Source organism: Dipodomys merriami, unplaced genomic scaffold (genome assembly GCF_024711535.1).
Source record: "Dipodomys merriami isolate MVZ:Mamm:240054 unplaced genomic scaffold, mDipMer1.0.p SCAF_60, whole genome shotgun sequence".
Lineage (NCBI taxonomy): Eukaryota > Metazoa > Chordata > Mammalia > Rodentia > Heteromyidae > Dipodomys > Dipodomys merriami.
The window spans coordinates 6,076,780-6,097,072 of NW_027206180.1; the positions used below are offsets into that span (position 1 = coordinate 6,076,780).

At 58.8% G+C, this 20,293-nt stretch overlaps 1 protein-coding gene across 2 annotated transcripts; it reads right to left on the reverse strand.

Annotated features, from left to right (window-relative positions):
• Positions 1 to 987: 987 nt before the first annotated feature.
• Sec14l5 (SEC14 like lipid binding 5) lies at positions 988 to 19,250 on the reverse strand. Of its 2 annotated transcripts, none has more exons than XM_070003365.1 (15): positions 19,188 to 19,250; positions 15,525 to 15,674; positions 14,877 to 15,008; positions 14,589 to 14,717; positions 12,763 to 12,898; positions 9,225 to 9,337; positions 8,308 to 8,497; positions 7,204 to 7,292; positions 6,886 to 6,956; positions 5,146 to 5,317; positions 4,444 to 4,578; positions 3,863 to 3,997; positions 3,432 to 3,638; positions 3,063 to 3,241; positions 988 to 2,167 (listed from the first exon to the last, which is right to left on the reverse strand). In XM_070003365.1, exons 1-15 carry the CDS (start codon positions 19,248 to 19,250, stop codon positions 2,062 to 2,064), a joined length of 2,007 nt encoding a protein of 668 aa, XP_069859466.1. In that variant the 3' UTR covers positions 988 to 2,061. The 2 variants fall into 2 exon arrangements, with proteins under 2 accessions (XP_069859466.1, XP_069859465.1); XM_070003364.1 differs by having other exon boundaries at positions 12,763 to 12,943.
• Between the last annotated feature and the right edge of the window lie 1,043 nt (positions 19,251 to 20,293).

A 20,293-nucleotide genomic window follows, 5' to 3' on the forward strand; every position in this document is an offset into this window, starting at 1 on the left:
GCCAGGCCCTGCAGCGTGCAGCCACCTCCAGGCACTACTGATCTCTCCACACTCAGGGCACCCACGGAGCCACTGGCTGAGCCTTGACCTGCCACCGTGACCCAAGGGAAACCTATGGAGTCAGAGCGAGTGGGAGGACAGTGCTCCCGTCCTGTGCCCGGCTCCGCACCACCAGAAGACAGGCGGCGCCTTGGACAGGCCCTCATACCCTGTGGTAGCAGGACTGTGGCTGGCCTGGACCACAGAGAGCTGGGCAGAGTGAGCAGCCCAGGAAAGAGCGTGCCTAAGGAGGGCCCTTGCTTCCCTCGGGTTCCTGAATCCTAGCAGGTGGGATCCAAGATGCACCTGTGCATCCACAAGATGCACGTCCTCCAGGACCTCAGCATGGGGCCTGTGTGGCGGCAAATGTCCCCACACACGTCCTTAGCCATAGATCACAAAACAATGGGCCCTGAACCCAATGACCGATGTCCTTTAGAAAAGGAGACCTAGGCTGGGTGTGGTAGTGCCCAGCTATGATCCTAGGACTCAGGAGACTGAGACAGGAGGGTCTGGAGTTCAAGGTCAGCCTAGGCTACATAGACCGTAAAAGAAGAGGGGATATGCAGGGGAGGTCCTGTGAAGACAGGCCGGAGACTGTGGGGTGATGGGGCCCCAAGCCAACGCCTGCTGGGAGCCACCAGAGGCTGGAGGAGGCCCTGCAGAACCCTTGATGTGACCCCCGAGCCTCCAGAGCCAGGGAGAAATCATTCCTGTCACTTGAACCCCATTGGTTATTTGTAACTGCATGCCCACAAAACAAATACTGTATACCTGAGCTTCAGACATAAAATATATATATATATGATGCCTGCTTCCCCCCAATACACCCCAATTTGCCACTCTTCCAGGGCAAACCCACCTGAGAATGTTATAGAACCTCAGAAACAACCGCAGAGACATTCTCAAACAAGCTCAGGAAGAGAAGACAATCCGCATCTACAGTGTTTAATGCCTCTGGTTGGATGGAGCAAAGGACCCGCGCACACAGACTTTGTTGAGAAGTAGAAAAGGCCTTCTTTCACAGAGGGGCGGGGCAGGGGCAGAGCGGAAGGGAGGAAAATGACAGCAACCATCATGTCAAACGCCCCTCCTCCCTGGGTATCAAAGGACAGGATCTGTCCAGAACACATAGAAGCTTCTGGAAGGGAGAGGGGTCCAGTCTCCTGACCTCACCTTTCTCTGGGGGCCACCATGTCCTGAGGAAGAGGGGCCTGGTGTCTTTGGACGGATGGACGCACATACGGCAGACATTGAGCGTGCCCCGTGAGCAGAGGACTTTGAGGCACAGCATGGCGCAGCAGTAACCATCTATCACTCCCCTGAAGCAAGCCCTCCTGGACCACTGAGGCAGGCGCCCGGAGGATGCCCCCCTTTGTCTTTAAGCTATGGGGGAGGGGGGCTTGTAGCTTACAATCAGCAGTTCCCTGGGAGGGAAAGAGGCCTATAAAGGGTTAGAGGAACCGCCGCAGTCACCCCACTGCTGCCCAGAGGTGGGCAGGAGCCACCTGAGGAGCCAGACACTGAACACTGCGTTTCCAGTTGTGGGTGGGCTGCTCCCCTGAGAAAACTGCATTGCATCCACCCCGAGTCACAGTGATTGGTCCAGACTAGACACGTGACCCTAGTTGGGGAGAGGCCACTGTTGTACCGTCCCTGGCAGCCAGTTGGCCCAGGCGTGAGGCGGGGAGCAGGCCAGGAGGAGATGCTGGCCGATGGGTTGGAACTTTGGGGACAGAGGTTTTGTTCTGCAACTGTGGAAGAGGGGGGCTGTCATCACGGAGGGGGTCTCCGAGGATGAGGGGTTCCCTTGGGGGTAAGCAAGGCCAGCCTGAGGAGGAAATTGACCCAGAAGGTGGAACACAGGGTGGGAGCTGAGCCCTGGGGCCACCCCTGGAAGGATGCACGAGGCCACTTAGTCAAAACGCAGGGTTGTGTGTAGAGCCCCAACCGCGCGGGGCTCGGGCCGCGGGCTCCCACGCTGGTCCTCCCTGTGAAGGTCCGGGCCAGGGCGCCACCCGCCTATCTGGAGAGCAGGGAGCTGCTGTGGGAGCGGCTGGAGGAGGAGGTGGCGGCGCTGAGCTGGGAGAAGCGGCTGCTGCAGGATTCCAGGCTGGACATGGAGCCCCTGGGGAGCAGGGCACCACAAACTTACCTCCTCCTGCCAGCGCCCCATCCACACCACAAACGAGGCCCCGGGGCAGCTGCACAGGCTGCTAACCGCCCCAGGGAGAAGCCAGTGACGCCAAGCGCTGTGTCCCCTGGGACGGAGCCCAGCCATCCGGTCCCCTCGGGCAGCCCTCCCCGAGGCCCCGGAGGCCCAACCCCAGCCTTTCCCTCCATCTCTGCACTCAAACCTGGCTCCCAGACCAGGCATGGTGGCTCCTGCCTATCATCCCAGCAGGATTCAGCAGGCTGAGGTAGAAAGGTGAGGAGGTCAAGGCCAGACGATGCTACATTGCTAACCTTCTCTTTTTAAAAAACAGCAACAACAAAAACTAAGTAAACGAAGGGGAAGGCCTTGAAAACATTGCTGGGCCTCTTGCGGTCCCTCCCCTAACTGGGTACACCGGGGTGAGGACGCAGGGGTGACAGGCAGGTGGCAGGCTGCCCTTGCTCCACTCTACCCCCATGACAGCCTCTTAATGCAAAGGGAGAACTGGGGGGGGGTCCCCTTTAGCTCCTGCGGTGCCTGAGGCTGAGAGAGGAGAAATGCTTTGCCCAAGGTCACACCCGGAAGTGCTGGAGGTCTCAGACACCTGTTTCTCCGAATGCAACCTGTAGGCACTGTCTTAGAACACTCTCTTTTTCGGGCGGGAAGGTGGAGATCCTAAGAGTTGATACCCGGGATCCTGTACCTGCTAAGTCACCATTCTTGGGAGGCTGTTCTAGAAGAGCTGCACACCCTGTGAGATTCTAGGTCCAAATCCTCCCCTTCCCCCTGGCCGGCGGGTCCAGTCAATTCACCATGGCAGCAGTTAGCAAGGCCCTGGGGGCTTGCGGGGTGGGGGTGGGGGGCCTACCTGAAGTCCTTGGAGGCCAGCACCTCCCAGTAGTAGAGCAGTTTACACTTGGGCCCGGGGCTGTGCAGTGCGGCCAGCACGTCATCCACGCCGGGCAGGCTGCAGGCCACGCCGCTGGGGGCGCCATGCATCTGCCACTGGAGCAGGTACACGCCGGGCCACCGCGTCACGTGTGAGCCCTGGAACACAGGGCTGGGACTGAGCCTTCCCCTCCCTTCCTCAGTGCCACCAAACCCTCCTGTGTGTCTTTGTCCTCCTGTGTCCCACAGAGCCCCTGGGGCTGCGTTTGTCCCCCACTGTCCCCAGCCACTAGCGGGGGGGGGGGGTTGGGGGGCAGGGGATGAAGTAGTGAAGGAGCAGAGCACACACCTGGATGCTCTCCCCTTCCCGGCAGACAAGGGGCGCCTCCACGCGGCTGTAATCCGTGCCTAGGACCCAGGCTTTGTCTATCAGCTGCCCGGCGGCCCTGGTCCCCGGCGCCTGCTTGGCGTGGTACAGGCTGAACACCACGTCCCCTCGCAGAATGTCGAAGTCCCAGGTGATGACTGACTCACCCTCCTGAATCTCCACCACCACCTGCACAGGGACAGGCCAGGTGGAGTCCCAGCAGACCGGGGCTTCGAGGGAAAGGTTGCACGTGCCCATGCGGGGGGGGGGGGGGATCCCCTTCTCCCCCAGAATCACCCCGAGTGATCAGTGAGTGCCCAAAATGTGAGGGCACCTGGGCAGGGCCAGAAGAGGCCCCGCTGGGCTTGGGCTCTTGCTCAGCCCCCCTCTCCCCGCCCCAGGCTGGGGGTCACCTCATGCGGGGCCCCGCGGAGCACGCTGGCCGAGTGGTAGGTCTCACTCCACCGCCGCAGCTGATCTGCTTGCTCCTGCTCTTCCTCCGTCAGGTAGAGAGACTTGGGGACCAGGCCTCCCTCAGGGACATTGCACTGGGGGGTCGGACACGGAAAGGACTTCCACTGAGGGGTGTCCTGCTTCTGCACTGGGCCCATAGGTCTACGGCTCCTCAGCCACCACAAGGCTGAAACCCCAGTGTGTGCATCAGGGTAACAGGGTAGGAGATGCAAAATCTGAGCCTGCTCAGCCTGGCCTGGAACTCGGGATCCTCCTTCCTCAGCCTCCCAGGTGCTGGGATTACAGGTGTGTCTCACCACACCCAGCTCATTCACGATGTTTGGGGAGCGGGGGGGGGGGGGGGGAGGTGGGGGGGGGAGGCTCCATGTCAAATATGCCACCGCTCTTGGGATAACAAACCCTTGTCCCCACTTGGAGCCAGCCTGGCCCATCACACAAGAAGTCCTGGGCAGCTTCCTCAGCCCCGGCAGCCCTGGCTCCCAGCTGGTCCCTGCCTGCCTGATCTGGAGCCCAGACTCACCACACTGTCTCCCCCCAGGAAGTCCGGGATCACATCCTTGTCCAGGTAATCCACCAAGCCGCCAGGGCCCTGGTAATTGCTGCCACTGTAGATGAGGAACTTCCGCCGGGTGTTCTCGTTGATGAAGGGGCTGATCTAGAATGGGGGTGGGTGAGGCGAGACATTACTGGGCTGTGTTTCCTATAGCAGAATCCCCACCCTCCCTCCGCTATTCAGGAGGCAGACAGAGATGATGGGAGGATTACAGTTCTAAGCCAGCCTGGGCAGGAAAGTCTTATCTCTATCCCCACCCAAAGCCAGAATTGGAGCCATGGCTCAAGTGGTAGAGAGCTAGCCTTGAGTGTAAAAGCTCAGAGACAGTGCCCAAACCCAGAGTTCAAGCCCCAGGACGGGCACATCAAAAGAAAACACATTTTAAAATACGAAATTCAGTCGCTTTGGGCATATTCACAAGGCAACCATAATCTCAACCCACTCCCAAGACACATGGCCCCAGGAGAAGACCCCACACCCACTCGTGGTCCCTCCCTGCCCCAATGACCACGCCCCCATCCCTGCCAGATACCACGCCCCTTATTATCATGCTCTAATGCCTGCCTCCAGCCTCCCCGATGCCCCGCCCCCATTACCACGCCCCTGCGGATCCGCCCCTGATTGGCCCTAAGATTTTGCTCTGTGGCTCCTGTTGGCTCGGGCTCTCACCAGCGTCCAGAGCACCGGGAAGACGCGGGGGGCGCGCACGATGAGCAGCCGGCCCAGCGTCTCCGGGTAGTTGTCTTCCACCACCTCGATCATGCGGAGCAGGGCCTTCACCCCCGGCCGCCACAGGTGCCGCATGTTGAGGCCCTCCAGGTCCAGCAGGCAGGTCCAGGAGCTGTGGCAGACACGGGCCTCATGTGCCATCCGGCTCTCCCGGGGCAGCCCGACATCCTCACCCCGGGGGGGACCTGGAGATGGCCCAGGAGGCTCGGGGAGGCGGGGCTGGGGGCAGAGGAGCCAGCCACGCCAGGAAGAAGTTCCAGACAGGCCAAGCTCCTGAATTCCAGGTGTCACCGCCACCCCTGGGCGCTGTGTGGCAAGGGCCTGGGAGCCTAAGCTCTCCTGAGGTCAGGGGCCAGCGTGGTCCCAGTTCCCGCCTCAGGCAGCATTTGCTGAGCAGTGAATTTACTGAGCAGGTGTCTCGCTCTCTGCCAGGCAGGCACTCGTCACGAGCTGTTGAAAAGACTTTTGCTGCTAAGTAAAGGGGACCCGAACAAGAACATGCTCCCACAGATAGAAGGCCCAGGGCAAGGCCCCGTTCAGCCTTCATGCTGTGGAGCCTTGGACCAAGTGCTCAACCTCTCTGGGCCTCCATCCTACCAGCACCAACTCATTAAGAAGATGACCATCTTGCTGCAGTGGCTGGCCTTTCTGCAAGCGACCTCTTCAGGACGCCCCTCCTGCCTCTGGTCAGGGCCTTCACTGACGGACTTCCCCACCCCCCATCTCATGCTCCTCTTCTCTGGCTCCAGACCCCAGAGGAGCTCAGTCCTCACCGAGATCAGAGGCTCCAGGGGTCCACAGCTGTGCTCAGATCCTGCCTGTCCTGTACTCCACGCCCATTGCCAGGAAGACAACAAGGGCGCTAGGCGGGCCCCAACACCTTAGGGTGTCCTTTGGGAAATCTCCCTACAGCCAAGGCTAGCCTGAAAACTGTTTGTAGCCCAAGCTGGCTTTGAACTCAAGGTCCTCCTGCCTCCACCATCCAAGTGCTGGGATCCCGGCTGTGTACGACCACACCTGTCTGGATAGGTGTCTTTTTATTTTTGCCAGTCCTGGGGCTTGAACTCCGCGCCTGGGCACTGTCCCTGAGCTGCGTTTGCTCAGGGCTAGCGCTCTACCGCTTGAGCCACAGCTCCACCTCCGGCTTTTTCTGTGTATGTGGTGCTGAGGAATCGAACCCAGGGCTGCATGCATGCTAGGCCAGCGCTCTACCACCGAGCCACCTTCCCAGCCCTAAGTGTCATTTTGTTCTCCCCTTCATTTGGGAGCATCCCAGGGGGACACCGATTCCCTGGCTGGACCAGGACCCCTGGGAGGTTGGTACCCAGGAGCGGGGGCAAGGTAGAGCCCCGTGGGGAGTTGTTCTCGGAAAGGAAAAGGGAGGAGCCTTGGAGCCGGGGATGGAGCCAGCGAGAAAGGCTCAAGTTCAGAGGCCCTGAGCGCTCAGCATCCCCGGAAAGACATCACTACCCTGGGCCTCCGTTTCCTCGACTATCAAGAGCAGGACAGACAGGGTCCTTGCCTCTCCAGACCTCCCCCTCCCCCAGCTAGGGAAGGGCACTGGGGCTGGGCACCGGGCAAGAGGCGCATGCGCAATGAGCACGAGTGGTGGGCTGTGGGGGGAGTGGGGAGCAGCAGTGCGCACGCGCACTGAGCCCCGGGGCAGCCCGCCTCACTTGCCTAACGGGTCGGCCGAGCTGCCTGGTGATGCCTTCGCACCTCTTCTGTCCTTCCTCGTTCACCGAAAGCACCTGGAAGAAAACGCCGGTGCTGTCACCGCCCGGCCCGCAGCCCGGGGCCCGGCCGGGCACCCGGGAGGCCCCACGGCGCAGGCGCACTCACGTGCCGCAGCCCGGGCGCCCGGGAGGCCCCACGGCGCAGGCGCACTCACGTCCGCAGCCCAGGCCCGGCCAGGCGCCCGCGAGGCCCCACGGCGCAGGCGCACTCACGTGCCGCAGCCCGGGCGCCTGGGAGGCCCCACGGCGCAGGCGCACTCACGTGCCGCAGCAGCGCCTCCTCCCCCACGGCCTTCATCAGGCCTTTGGTGTCCATGTGGCCCAGGCGCAGGATGTACAGGGGGCGGCCGTCTGCAAGAGAAGGGGGACGGGGGGGCTGAGGTCAGGGGCAGGACTAGCCACCCCAAGACTGCGGCTCCTACTCTCCTGAGCGAGACCTGGGTGCGGTGCCAAGGCCCTGGGGTGCATGCATTGCGCCACACCCCTCCTGCTTCAAGGGGGGGGTGTCCAGGAAAAGATAGACACGGAAGCAGTGCTCCATAAGGAGAGGACACTAACGGAGGAACCCATGTGAAAAATAAAGTGGAAAGGGAAAGCCCAAGAGGCAGAGGACTTATTCAGCAGGCATAAGGCTCTGGGTTCAAACCTCAGTACTGGGGAAAAAGAGAGAGAAGAAAAAAATTGGAGGCCGGGCACTAGTGGCTCACACCTGTCATCCTAGCTACTCAGGAGGCTGAGATCTAAGGATCAGGGTTCAAAGCCAGCCCAGGTAGGAATGTCTGTGAGACTCTTATCTCCAATAAACCATTAGAAAACCGGAAGTGGCGCTGTGACTCAAGTGGTAGAGCGCTTGCCTTGAGCTGAAGAGCTGAGGGACAGAGTCCAGGTCCAGAGTTCAAGCCCCATCACCAACCAAAAATAAAATAAAATTGGAGAGATGAGACCACAAGCCAAGGACACCACTGTGGGCCCCGCTGGGCCACCGGAGCATGAAGGAGGCAGGAAGTCTCCCTGCAAAAGGCCCACAGAGGGGGCATGGCTCAAGGATACCTTGATCTCAGGCCTCCAGAGCTGGAGACAATCAGTCTTGCTGCTTTAAGCGGCCCACTTTGTGGTAACTAGCCATGGCAGCCTCGCTGGGCCGCGGCAAACTGCATACCCACAATACAGAATGAAGTTAACAGTGCGCTAAGCCAGCCTCCGGGCAGACATGTCTCTACGCAGCACCAAGTCTACTCCCGTTCTACCTTCCTCACAGCCGGCTGTGAGATGCCCAGGAGAGCCGAAAGGAAAGCAGACCCATGGGCACAGAAGGTCTTGCTCAGGGCACACTGGGCAGTGACCCTGTGCCCTGTGCTGTACGCACCTATGTCCTGGTAGTGCCAGCCGCCGGCGTAGAACTCCCGCAGGGGGCCCGGCGGCCGCCAGGTCTGCAGCAGCAGGTCCACCTGGTGCTGCTTCCGCCAGCTCAGAGACTGGCACAGCATCTCCCGCGCCTTGTCCAGGTGGAAGTCCCGGGCCCGCAGGAAGCGGAGGATGTGCTCATCTTTGGGGATCTGAGAGGCAGAGGAGGGAAACGCCCCCAGAATGGTCATCTCCACCTGGCAGGTTAAAACTGCAGGAAGCATGGCTGGGATGGCTCACGCCTGTCAGCTGCTCAGGAGGCTGAGATCTGAGGATCGCGGTTCAAAGCCAGCCTGGGCAGGAAAGGCCATGAGACTCTTATCCTCTAATGAACTGCCAGAAAACCGGAAGTGGGGCTGTGGCTCAAGTGGTAGAGCAGCTAGCCTTGGGCTGAAGAGCTGAGGGACAGCGCCCAGGCCCAGAGTTGAAGCCCTACGACTGACCAAAACAACAACAACTTCAGGAAGCAGCATCCTCGCTCACCTGCAAAACACAGGTCTGAGAAAAGAAGAGCCCACCCAGCGGGGACAGGGCCTCTTGCAGTGTCGTCAGCATGTGTTGAACAGATACAGAGGAGAGCATGTAAGAATAAATAAAACACAGCTGGGCAGGACGGCACACACCTACGATCCCAGCTGGAAGGATCTGGGTTCAAGGCTCGCCCAGGCAAAGGGGGCAAGACCCTGTTTCAAATACAAAAGGCAGGTGGGCAGAGCTAAAGGGGTGGAGTGTTTGCCCAGGCAGGCGTGAGGGCCTGGGTTCAATTCCTACTTCTGTTAAAGCAGATATGAATTTTGCGTATTGCTAACTGCACAAACTCGCGTATCTCCCTTGGCAGTGTCTCGGGCCGATGTCCCATCACCGGAGCTCTGCGCTCACCTTGCCTTTGTGGGTCTCCTGCAGCCAGTGCCGAAGCTGGACCAGGCAGCTCGCCTGCATGGGCGTGAGATAGCCCAGGCACCTCTCGATGTAGTCTGTGTCCAGCTTGTCCCCTTGGGGAGAGGAGAAAGGGGTTTAGGGGGAGACGCGGTCTCCTCGCCGCCTGATCTGCACTCTCTGGAGTGTGCCTCCACCCACATGGAGCTGGGGCCCCGCCCCACACAGCATCCACGAGGCCTCCAGATGCTTCACCCTCTCACAGCCATTTCCAAAGCACTTCGGAAACCCACAACCCGAGTGCCGGGCACCGATGAGCTCCGTTCACTGGCTGCGTGCGTGGGCCAGGCCTGGTGTCTGGTTTTGCCACCGTCAGGCTGGGATAGCCGGTCACTCCCGTCCCCACTTCAGAGCAGACCTCTGGGGGTGCAGTGTCACAAATGAGAAAACGCACACGGGGGCCGATTCAGCCGGGTGCGGTGTTACACACCTGTAAGCCCCACACACAGGAGGTGGAGGCGGGAGAATTGTGAAGTTTGAGACCAGCCTGAGCTATGGAGTAAAATTTTTAAAAAGGAAGGGGTTCCTAAGTTCCCTTTGCTCTCCAGCTTCCCCAGCCCTCTCGGGGGGGGGGGGATACAAGGGTACTCAATGGCCACGTGGCACCCAGAGCCTCGATCCCACAGCACAGCCCGGCTCACAAGCGGGTTGTGTGGGCCCAGCGTTTTGCCAGCCCTCAGAGCTGGGCCTGACGTGGCTCTGTCACCCAGTCTTGGCCATCGCGGGGTGACAGGTATGTCTCCACGCCTTCCGCCATCCCCGTGGGGGCTGGAGGGACACGCACCACAGCCAGCGTGGTGTATTCTGGGCAAATGTTACAGATCCAGGGCAGGGGTGCTGCATGCATACCGAGCCCCCGGGATCCCCCCCGGCAGAAGTCCCAGCCCAGCACTGAGGTTCCCTCCACCATGCCAGGAGACCTCTGGGTAAACTGAGGGCTGTTTCTGGCCTGAAGCCCCATGGCCAGAAACGGAGAGGAGGAGGGAGGCTAGGGTCCCCACATCCTTCCAGCCCTGCCCGCCCGCCCTGACAGCTATGAAAGCCCTGCTCCACCTCCCAGCACAAAGGCCCAGTGATTCCCGCCTGGTGGAGGGGCCTGGCTGCGCCTTCCACCAGCCACCCTGCTAGCAGCACTGGTGCGGGCAGCACGGAGCAGAGACCAGGGCCGGAAGCCCTGGAGCCACACGGGAGGGGCCACTGAGGACACAGCTATTATTATTATTTTAAAGTACAATATAGCATAGCAGCAGGCTGCTATTGTACACAGTAAGAGCAGAAGACTTGCTGCATGGATGAATTCTGCTGTCTGTAGATGCAGCCCCTGAGGGATTAATTACAGTGTAGCTACTCAAATATCAGGCAGGTCTCTACCGATCAGTGACCCAAAAGGAAAAATGAATCAACAGTTTTTGCCTCTGACATTATGTGACGAGCCTTTTCCATGTTAATAAAAGGCTGGGAGCCGGGTGCCGGTGGCTCACGCCTGTAATCCTAGCTACTCAGGAGGCTGAGATCTGAGGATCCTGGTTCAAAGCCAGCCCGGGCAGGAGAGACCGTGAGACTCCTATCTCCAATAAACCACCAGAAAACTGGAAGTGGCGCTGTAGCTCAAGTGGTAGAGCACTCACCTTGAACTGAAGAACTGAGGGACAGCGCCCAGGCCCAGAGTTCAAGCCCCACGGCCGACCAAAAAATAAAAAAATAAAAATAAAAGGCTGGGAAACAAAGCTGATTGCCTTACTACATAAAGAGCTCTCACACACCAATAAGAAATCAATGGGGAAATGGGGGGGGGGACGAAGGACAAGCCAGGAGCTAGTGGCTCACCCCTTCCAGAAAGCTGAGTGCTAAGGCTCACAGTTTGAAGCAGAAAAGTCTGTGACTTATCACTAACCAGAGAAAAATTTGGAAGAGGAGGTGTGGCTCAAGTGGTAGAGCACCTGCCTTGAGTGAAAAAGCCAAGTGAAAGTATGAAAAGCTGAGCTGAAGCCCCAGAACTGGCACGGGCCTGTGCACGCACGCATGAGCGCGCGCGCACACACACACACACACACACATACACACACACTAAAACTGGCATGCTGTGTATATATCATACAATTTTTTTGGGGGGGGGTCCGGTCATGGGGCCTGAACTCTGGGCCTGGGCGCTGTCCCTCAGCTCTTCAGCTCAAGGCTAGCACTCTACCACTTGAGCCACAGCACCACTTCTGGCTTTTTTCTTTTTGCTTATGTGGTGCTGAGGAATCGAACCCAGGGCCTCATGCAAGCAAGGCAAGCGCTCTACCACTGAGCCACCTTCCCAGCCCTATCATACAATTTTTTAATCCTTAAGTACAAAGACAAACCACATTACTTAGAATCTAGAAATCTAAAACAAATGTCATCCACAGGAACTATCCAAATAGACTAATTTAGAATTAAAAAGTGTTTATTACTGAATAAGTTATACGGTATCCACATCATGCTATGAAGTATTAAAAGAAGGGCTAGGAAGGTGGCTCAGTGGTAGAATGCTTGTCTTGCATGCCTGAGACCCTGGATTAGATGCCTCAGCACCACATAAGCAGAAAAAAGCCGGAAGTGGCGCTGTGGCTCAAGTGGTAGAGCGCTAGCCTTGAGCTGAAGAGCTGAGGGACAGCGCCCAGGCCCAGAGTTCAGGCCCCACAACTGACCAAAAGAAGAAGGAGAAGGAGAAGGAGAAGGAGAAGATGATACAGGAAGAGTGAAGCAGCTCACACCCATAACCCCAGCTACTCCGTAGATGAAGGTAGGAGAAGCACATCCAGAAGGCAACCCAGGCCTCTGCAAGGCTTGAGGCCCTACTTGAAAAGGAAATTAAAGGCACAGGGACTAAGGGGGTGTGGCTCAAGTTGCACAGCAGGCTTGCCTAGCAAGCACAAGTCCCCGTGAGTGCAATCCCCAGCACCACCAAGAAAACAAGACCAAAAACAAAAAAGAGAGAAAGAACCACGTGTGCACTGACACGGGAGATTATTTGCGAGACATTTGTGAGTAAAAGCAAACACCAAGTTGAACATAGGCTACACCCCGAAATGTTCAACGTAAGTTTCTGTGAATGCATGTGTGCACACACGTGTGCAATTTCAGACATGTGGCATGCTATCAATACATAGGCGGCTTTAGGAAATGGCAACACCCCACTGTTCTTCCCTGGGGGGAGGAGGAGAGGTGAGGGATTTTACACCCTTCGGTCGCAGCTGAGTGCCACCGTGGGCATGTGTCGTGGCTCTTATGATTAAAAGGGGATAAAGTCAAGTGGAAATGCCATGCACAGACACATGAAATAAACCAGCTGTGGGCTGGGGGAGGGGGTTAAAGCAGCAAGGGTGCAGCAGCCAGCAGAGGGACAGGCTGCGTGCAGGGCCTGGAGTCAGTCCCCATCCTTCCCACGGGAAAGTGGAACACGGGACTCCCAGGATGTGGTGCAGGCTCAGACCTGGCGCTTGCAGGCACCTACCATCATCCGGAGTGGGGCCTGGTGCTCCGCTGCTCCCGCTGCCCTCCAGGCAGCTCTGACCCCAAGGCGCAGGCTGGCTGCGGGCATCTTCCTCCCGGACAGGGGCAGGTGTCCAGCGGGGGATGTGGGAGATGCCCTGGGAGATGAGCTCGCTCAGGTAATACTCCATCACCTCTTTCCCCTGGGGGAGAGAGAGAGACAGAGACCCATCACCATCTCCGCAGGGACAACGTGGCCAGCTCTGACTGGTGGCATGTGGCCGGTGAGGAAGATGGCATGTTACAGAGTCAGGCCTGCAGGAGATTTAGCATGGAAGGAAGAATGCAGGCATCGCCATTCACACAGACACTCGCCAGAACCAATTCCCCACCGAGTGCGATAGCTTACGTCTGTAATCCTAGCTACTTGAGAGGCAGGGGTCAGGGACCAAATTTTGAGACCAGCCCAGGCATATGCGTTCCCAAGACTCCATCTCAATCAACGGCTAAGTGTGGTGGCTCACCCCTGTCATCTCAGCCACAGAGGGGAAGCACAAATAGAAAGATGGAGACCCAGGCAGACCTGGGCATCAGGTGAGACCTCATCTTGAAAATACCCAATGCGAAAAGGGGTTAATGGCATGACTTGGGCGGGTAGGATGCCTGTTTCTCCAGCACAAGGTCCTGAGTTCAAACCTCAGTATAACACCAGTACCACTGAGACAGAGAGAGAGAGAGACAGAGAGAGAGACAGAGAGAGAGAGAGAGAGAGAGAGAGAGAGAGAGAGAGAGAGAGGGAGGGAGGGAGGGAGGGAGGGAGGGGAGATGGAGGGAAGGAGAGAAAGGGAGGGAGGGAGGGAAGGAGGGAGAGAGATCTCACAAAAGCACACTTTCCCCTATTCAGTATGTGAATAACCTTCTACCCAATGGTGGATAGATTGGAGGCCTTCAAATTGATTTACTTTTTTTGGGGGGGGGGGTCCGGTCATGGGGCCTGAACTCTGGGCTTGGGCGCTGTCCCTCAGCTCTTCAGCTCAAGGCTAGCGCTCTACCACTTGAGCCACAGCGCCACTTCCAGCTTTTTTCTTTTTGCTTATGTGGTGCTGAGGAATCGAACCCAGGGCCTCAGGCATGCAAGGCAAGCGCTCTACCACTGAGCCACCTTCCCAGCCCCTAGATTTACTTCTTTATGTACTTCTTTTGAGCTGGGGTCTTGAGCTCAAGGCCAACCTCAGGCACACCAAGCAAGCTCCCTACCACTAAACCACCCGTGTAGCTGCAGTGACCATGTGGTGTGTGTGTGTGTGGTGTGTGTGTGCGCGCGTGTGCGTGCGTGTACACTAGTCCTGGGCTCTATCCCTGGGCTTCTTTTTTTCTTTCTCAAGGCGAGTGCTCTACCACTTGAACCACAGCGCCACTTCCAGTTTTCTGGCGGTTCATTGGAGATCAGTCTCACAGGGACTTTCCTGCCCAGGCTGGCTTTGAACCTCGACCCTCAGATCTCAGCAGTGGGTAGGATGACAGGCGTGAGCCACAGGTGCCTTGCCTGCAGTGACGACTTTAACCCAGAAAAAGGCCCTTAGAATGTCCCTCCTCTGTCCACGGAGCTCGCTGCACCGGCCTCCATCCCGGGGTCCTGGGGCCCTGGTGAGGCGCCCCCCACCACAGGCCAGGTGTCCCACCCAGTTTCTCCTGAGGCGGGGCTGACCCTGGCACCTGTTCGCAGGCCGGAAGGCTGAGGCCTGGGCGGGGCTGGGCACGGTGGAGGGGTGCCCCCTCCCACCCCTCCTCCCCCCCTCCCTCCCCCCTCCCACCCCCCACCCCCCTACCCCCCACCCCCCCCCTCACCCTCTTCACGTTGGCCGTGTACTGCTTCATGGCGATCTTCTCCAGCACATGCTCGAAGCCAAAGAAAGACCGCACGTCCAGCGAGGCCGACTGCTCGAAGCACGTCCAGTTTTCGTTCTCAGGGTGGACCTGACACCAGGCAGGGGCCGAGCGCGGGGCCTCAGCGCTGGGCCCGCACACCTCCCCGCGGCCACCGCCGCGCGGCCCCGCTGACCTGGGCCCGGCCCTGGGAAGGGGGGTGCGAGGGGGGGCTCCGCCCAGCGGGCCCAGGGCCCAGCCGGGGCTCACCGAGTAGCGGCAGGTCTCGGTGACCAGCACGCGGTTGGCAAAGGTGTCGTTGCGGGCCTCGATGAGCAGCGTCCTCTCCCGCAGGTCCAGAGCGTTTCTCTGCAGGAACACGGCCTGCTCCGCGCCCGCCAGCTGCCCGCGGGCCCGGCGCATGAGAGGGGGCACGGGGGCGGGCCCTCCACTGACTCCGCCCCTCCACAGACCCCGCCCTGTCAGCGGGTCCCGCCCCCCAAAGACCCCGCCCCCCACTGACTCCGCCCCTCCACTGACTCCGCTCCAACAGACCGGCCCTCCAGCATGACTCCGCCCCTCACTTGCCCCGCCCCCAACAGCGCCCGCCCTCAACACGACCCCGCCCTCCACCTGACTCCACCCCTCCACTGACCCCGCCCTGCCAGCTGACTCCGCCCCCAACAGACCCCGCCCCCGCTGACTCCGCCCCTCTGCCTGACTATGCCCCTCTGTCTGACTACGCCCCTTCATCTGACCCCGCCCCTCCAGCAGGCCCCGCCCTCCTGCTGACTCCGCCCCTCCGTCCTAACCCTGCCCCTCCATCTGACTGGGCCCCGCCATCCTCACCTCCAATCCCCCCCTTCCATTGTGACCCCCAATTTCCCCTTCCACTCTGGCTCCCAGTCACCGCCGCACCTTCCGCAGCAGCCGGGGCGCCTCCACGCGCAGCCGGCAGCTCCGCTCCACCACGCGCACCGCCCCGTCGGCGCTGCGGGACTCGCTCAGGACCTCGCTGCCCAGGAAGGCGGGGATCTGCGGGCAGGTGGGGAAGCGCTTCTCGTAGGCCTGGGGGAGACACGGAGTGGGGAGACACGCGGGTGCGGAGAGGCGCAGGGAAATGCGTGTTCGTTTACAGACTCAGCAATGGACGCCCCATCTCTAGGACTTGAACCCACACCAGCCCAGTCCCCGAGATTGCTACACCATGGGAAGTGGGGGGAAGGGAGTGGAAGAAAGAAGGAAGAAGGGAGGGAGGAAGGGATCCAAGAGGAAGCAGGGAGGAAGGAAGGAGGAGGGAGGGAGGGAAGGAGGGAAGAAGGCAGAGAAGGGGAAGGGAGGAAGGGAAAGAATGAGGGAGGAAGAGAAGGAAGGAGGGAGATAGGGGGAGGATAAAGGGGGAGAGTGGAAAGGAGAAGGAAAAGAAGGAGGGAAGGGGGAGGAAGAAAAGAAGGAAGGAGGGAGGGAGAGAAGATGGAAGGGGGGAGGGATGGCTGGGAGGGGGGCTAGTTAGGCCAGCCCAGTGCAGCTGGGCAGCAGTGTGGCTCGGAGTCGCCACAGTGTCCCGGCCTCTCTGCTTGCTCCATGGCCAGGCCTCCTCTGTGGAGACTCCCTTCCACCCACAGTGTGCAAGGCCGCCTCCTAAACCCCAGAGCAGCCCCTGCACCCACAGTTCAAAGCCTTTCAACGTTCCCGAAGTCCTAGATGAGGTGGATAAAGCCCCGAGCCAACGCCTGCCTCACCTTCTAGCTCCTGTGGGGCCCTCACGCCCAACCTCTTCCATTTCTGTGACCTGTCCTGCCCCCTGGGACTTTGCACGCACTTCACACTCAGCCTGGCTGCCTTAATGTCCCTCCAAGGCCACCAGCGGCCTTTCTCCTTGTCCTCTCCTGTGTCCTGAGGAGAGGCCAGGATAGACACATTTCCACCTTCTGGAGTTTTCCTTCATAAAGACCTTTGCAAACCAGTTGACCAGGAAGCTGCTGTAAGATGCATTGCTTTTCCTCTCGTTCCTTTCCCTTTCTTCTTCTGATGGTACTGGAGAGTGAACTCAGGACCTCACTTGTAAGCACTATATATTACTTGAGCCATGCCTCCAGCCCACTGGCTTTTAGTTTGCTTTTCCCTGGACCAGCGGCCCAGCTTTAGACCATCCATCCTCCTACCTCTGCCTCCCAAGGAGCTGGCATTATAGGTGTGCACTACCACCCTGGGCCCACAACAATGCATTTCAAGACAATGCTATCAGTCAGTGATATGGAAACCCCAGCACCTGTTATGCCACTTGGCACAGGGCTGAGACTCAGCACACATCTCTGGAATGCATAGGTGCATGAGTTAATGCACACAGGAAATGCTGCCCGAGGGCCTTTGGCTTCCTTTCAAGTCCTCTGAAATCAGAAAAGTCCCTTTGCAGGGCAGTGATCACCTTGGTTCTCCCAGCCTAAACTCGAGTAGCTTTGCTTCATCTGCTAGCAATGGATCTGCTGACAACCCAGGGAACTAATTTCAACTCCTTTAAATAAGGTCCCTGCTGTGTTGTTTGAACGATGTCCACAGCAACCATTCTCCCTGTACCTGCATCCTGGCCTGGACTGTAAAGCCTCATTTCTACTCCCTCTTAAAAACTGTTTGCTGGGCTGGGAAGATGGCTCAGTGGTAGAGTGCTTGCCTTGCATGAAAGAGGCCCTGGGTTCGATTCCTTAGCACCACATAAGCAGAAAAAGCCAGAAGTGGCTCAAATGGTAGAGGTCCAGTCTTGAGCTAAAGAGCTGAGGGACAGCACCCAGGCCTAGAGTTCAGGCCCCATAACCGATGCTGCCGGGCATCGGTGGCTCACATCTGTAATCTTAGTTACTCAGGAAGCCAAGATCTGAGGATCATGGTTTAAAGTCAGCCCGAGAGTCTGTGAGACTCATCTCCAATTAACTACCAGAAAACTGGAAGTGGTGCTGTGGCTCAAAGTGGTAGAGCACTAACCTTGAGCAAAAAAGTTCAAGGACAGCACCCAGGCAGTGAGTTCAAGCCCCAGGACTGGCACACACACACACACACACACACACACACACACACACACACACAGTACATACATGAATAAATAACAGTGAAAAACAGGGCTGTGGTTATAACTCCGTGGTATCCTGCTAGCCTAACCAAAGTGAGGCTCTGAGTTCAAACCCCAGTACCCCAAAACCCCAAACAAAACACCTCAGCTTCCTACATCCATTGTACCTCAATAAAGTGGTTTTTAAAGGCCCAGCTTGGTGGCTCAAGTCAGATTTGTTAAACAGAAACAAAAGGCCAGCTCTGCCCAGACAGAGCTCGGACAGAGCCCGTGGAAACAGCTGAGTCTGTTCGAAACCTCCCGGGCTCCAGGCTCCGACCCACACCACGCGGAGCATGAGGACAGAAGAGGCAGGATCAGGGCAGAAAACCCCTTTGTGCTCCCCAGGGCACGAGGAATGCAGAGTTATGAAGCTATGTGGGGGACAATGGCGTTTTGTACAACCGTGGTAAAATGGCTTTGTCCTCTCTGCGATCCAGGCAGAGAGACAGCGCGGAACATAAGAGCACAGGGCTGTGCCAAGCCTCTGGAAATGACAGATGACGCCTTACATTTGTGCAGACACAGAAAATAAATGCCTAGAAATCTCTGGCATGTGTTCCTGGCGATTGAACTCATGCCGCACACTTGCCACACCTGAGCCAGAGACTTTGTTGTGTTTCTGTCTTTAAATGGCATCCCCACCTGGTACAACAACACCTAGAGGCTACACGTGAAGAGGGAGGGAACGGAGCCCACCCTTCACTTAAGAGAACACACTTTTGGAGCCAAGTTGAACTTACTGCAAGAAAGGCCAAGCATAAGCCGGGCACTGGTGGCTCATGCCTATAATCCAAGCTATTCGGGAGGGTGAGATCTCAACAAAAAGCTAGAAGCAGAGGTGTGGCTCAAGCAGTAGAGAGCCTGTACGGGGTGAAGAAACTGAGGGGGGAAAATCTGAGGGAGAAAGCAAGACTCCGGTGCTGCCCTGTCTCACATAGAGGCTCTGGAATTCCTGGATCTGGGCTCATCTAACCCAATCTCTCCTAGGAGGCTACCCTGCTACCTGTTCAAGCCTCAGTTTACCCAGGTGAAGTGGGACCAATGAATGGCTCACAGACAACAGGTATGTGCAGACTCAACCCTGGACATGTGTAACAAACCATGGGCCAACTCCATCAGCAGGGTGGCTTCCATGATTGTTCCCATTGCCAGCAAGGCATAAAAGGACCCTGTGGCTCGGTGACCACCTTGTTTCCTGGCAGGAGGGTGTGAAGCGAGGGAGAGGTGATCTTCACCAAAGGGAGACCAAGGGCAAGCTTTGTGTTCTGCCACTGGCAGGGATTCAGAAGTTGGGTGACCAGTGGGAGTGGGTGGCTAGAAAGAGGGGTCACGGGTTACAGCCTGACCCTAGGAGCAGAGTATCTGAACAGCTCCACGTCTGGGGGTCTTGGGATCTCCCTCTCCTTCCCACCCTGGCTGACCTCCTGGGCCCCTCCAACCATCACGTGAGAGGCAGGAGAATCGGGGTCACTCACCACCATGACCAGCTCAAAGGGGTACTTGTAGACACGGACAGGAGACTGGTATCTCTGCACCATGATGGCCTTCGAAGACCCCGGAAGACGGAGGGTGGGGGGGAGAGCACCCACAGAGCCTGGAGTGAGGGGTGACTGGTGAGGGGACTGGGATAGATTTTCTCCAAGACACCCCAACACACACACACACAACCACTCCCCAGATTTCCCCTGCCCTGCCTGCCACGCGTGCACCAATGCACAACCTCTCCCACGCCAGACCGCCCTTGCACACCCACCTACCCAACCCCACGCGCCCTCAGCCACCCAGGGCGAGCACCTACCCAACCCCACGCGCACCCACACACGCATGCACGCCCATGCACTCTGCCCTGAGCCGCTGGGGACACAGCTTGAGGGGGGGGGAAGTGCCCTAATACTGGCCTGGCCCCGAGCGGAGCACCGCAGGCGGAGCCCGGACCTGGCTGCCGGGCGGCGGCCGCGCACAGCTCAGTCCAGTCCGCGCGCGCGGGAGGAAAACTCCCGGAGCCGGAGCGAGACCGCCCCGCCGGGACCGCTCCAGGAGCCTGGCCACGCCCCCTGGATGGCTCCGCCTCTTGAGACCACGCCCACACTGCCTTTGTCGCTCCTGACTGGTCCCCTTCCCGGCCTGGCTCCTCCCCTGGATGGCTCCACCTCCCCTTAGTCACGCCCCTTCACTTGCCGGCCTCGTGTTTGACCACGCCCTGCCCCAGCCTTTCGCCTACACCTCCCTCTGACCACGCCCGCCGTGACCACGCCCCCCGAGGAAGCCAGCCTCCAGAATGGCCCAATCCTAGAAGATCCCGCCCCTAGACTCCTCCCCACTCCTCCTTTCTCCCCGCCCCGGGCGCTCCTGCCCCGCCCCGCCCCTCCTGGTGCGGTTTACCGGGCAAATGCGAACCATGCTCGTCTTCCTGGGTCAGACTGACTTGGTCCAGCCGCTGCCCTTGGGCTCCAGCCCCGTTCCTTCCCCTGGCCGCGCCTGGGAGCCCGTCGGATCCCCGCCCGGCCTGGGTCCTTCCCTCCGCATCACCGAGCGCTGGTTCACTCACCAAGAAACAGATCCTTGCCCTCCTGAGGGAAAA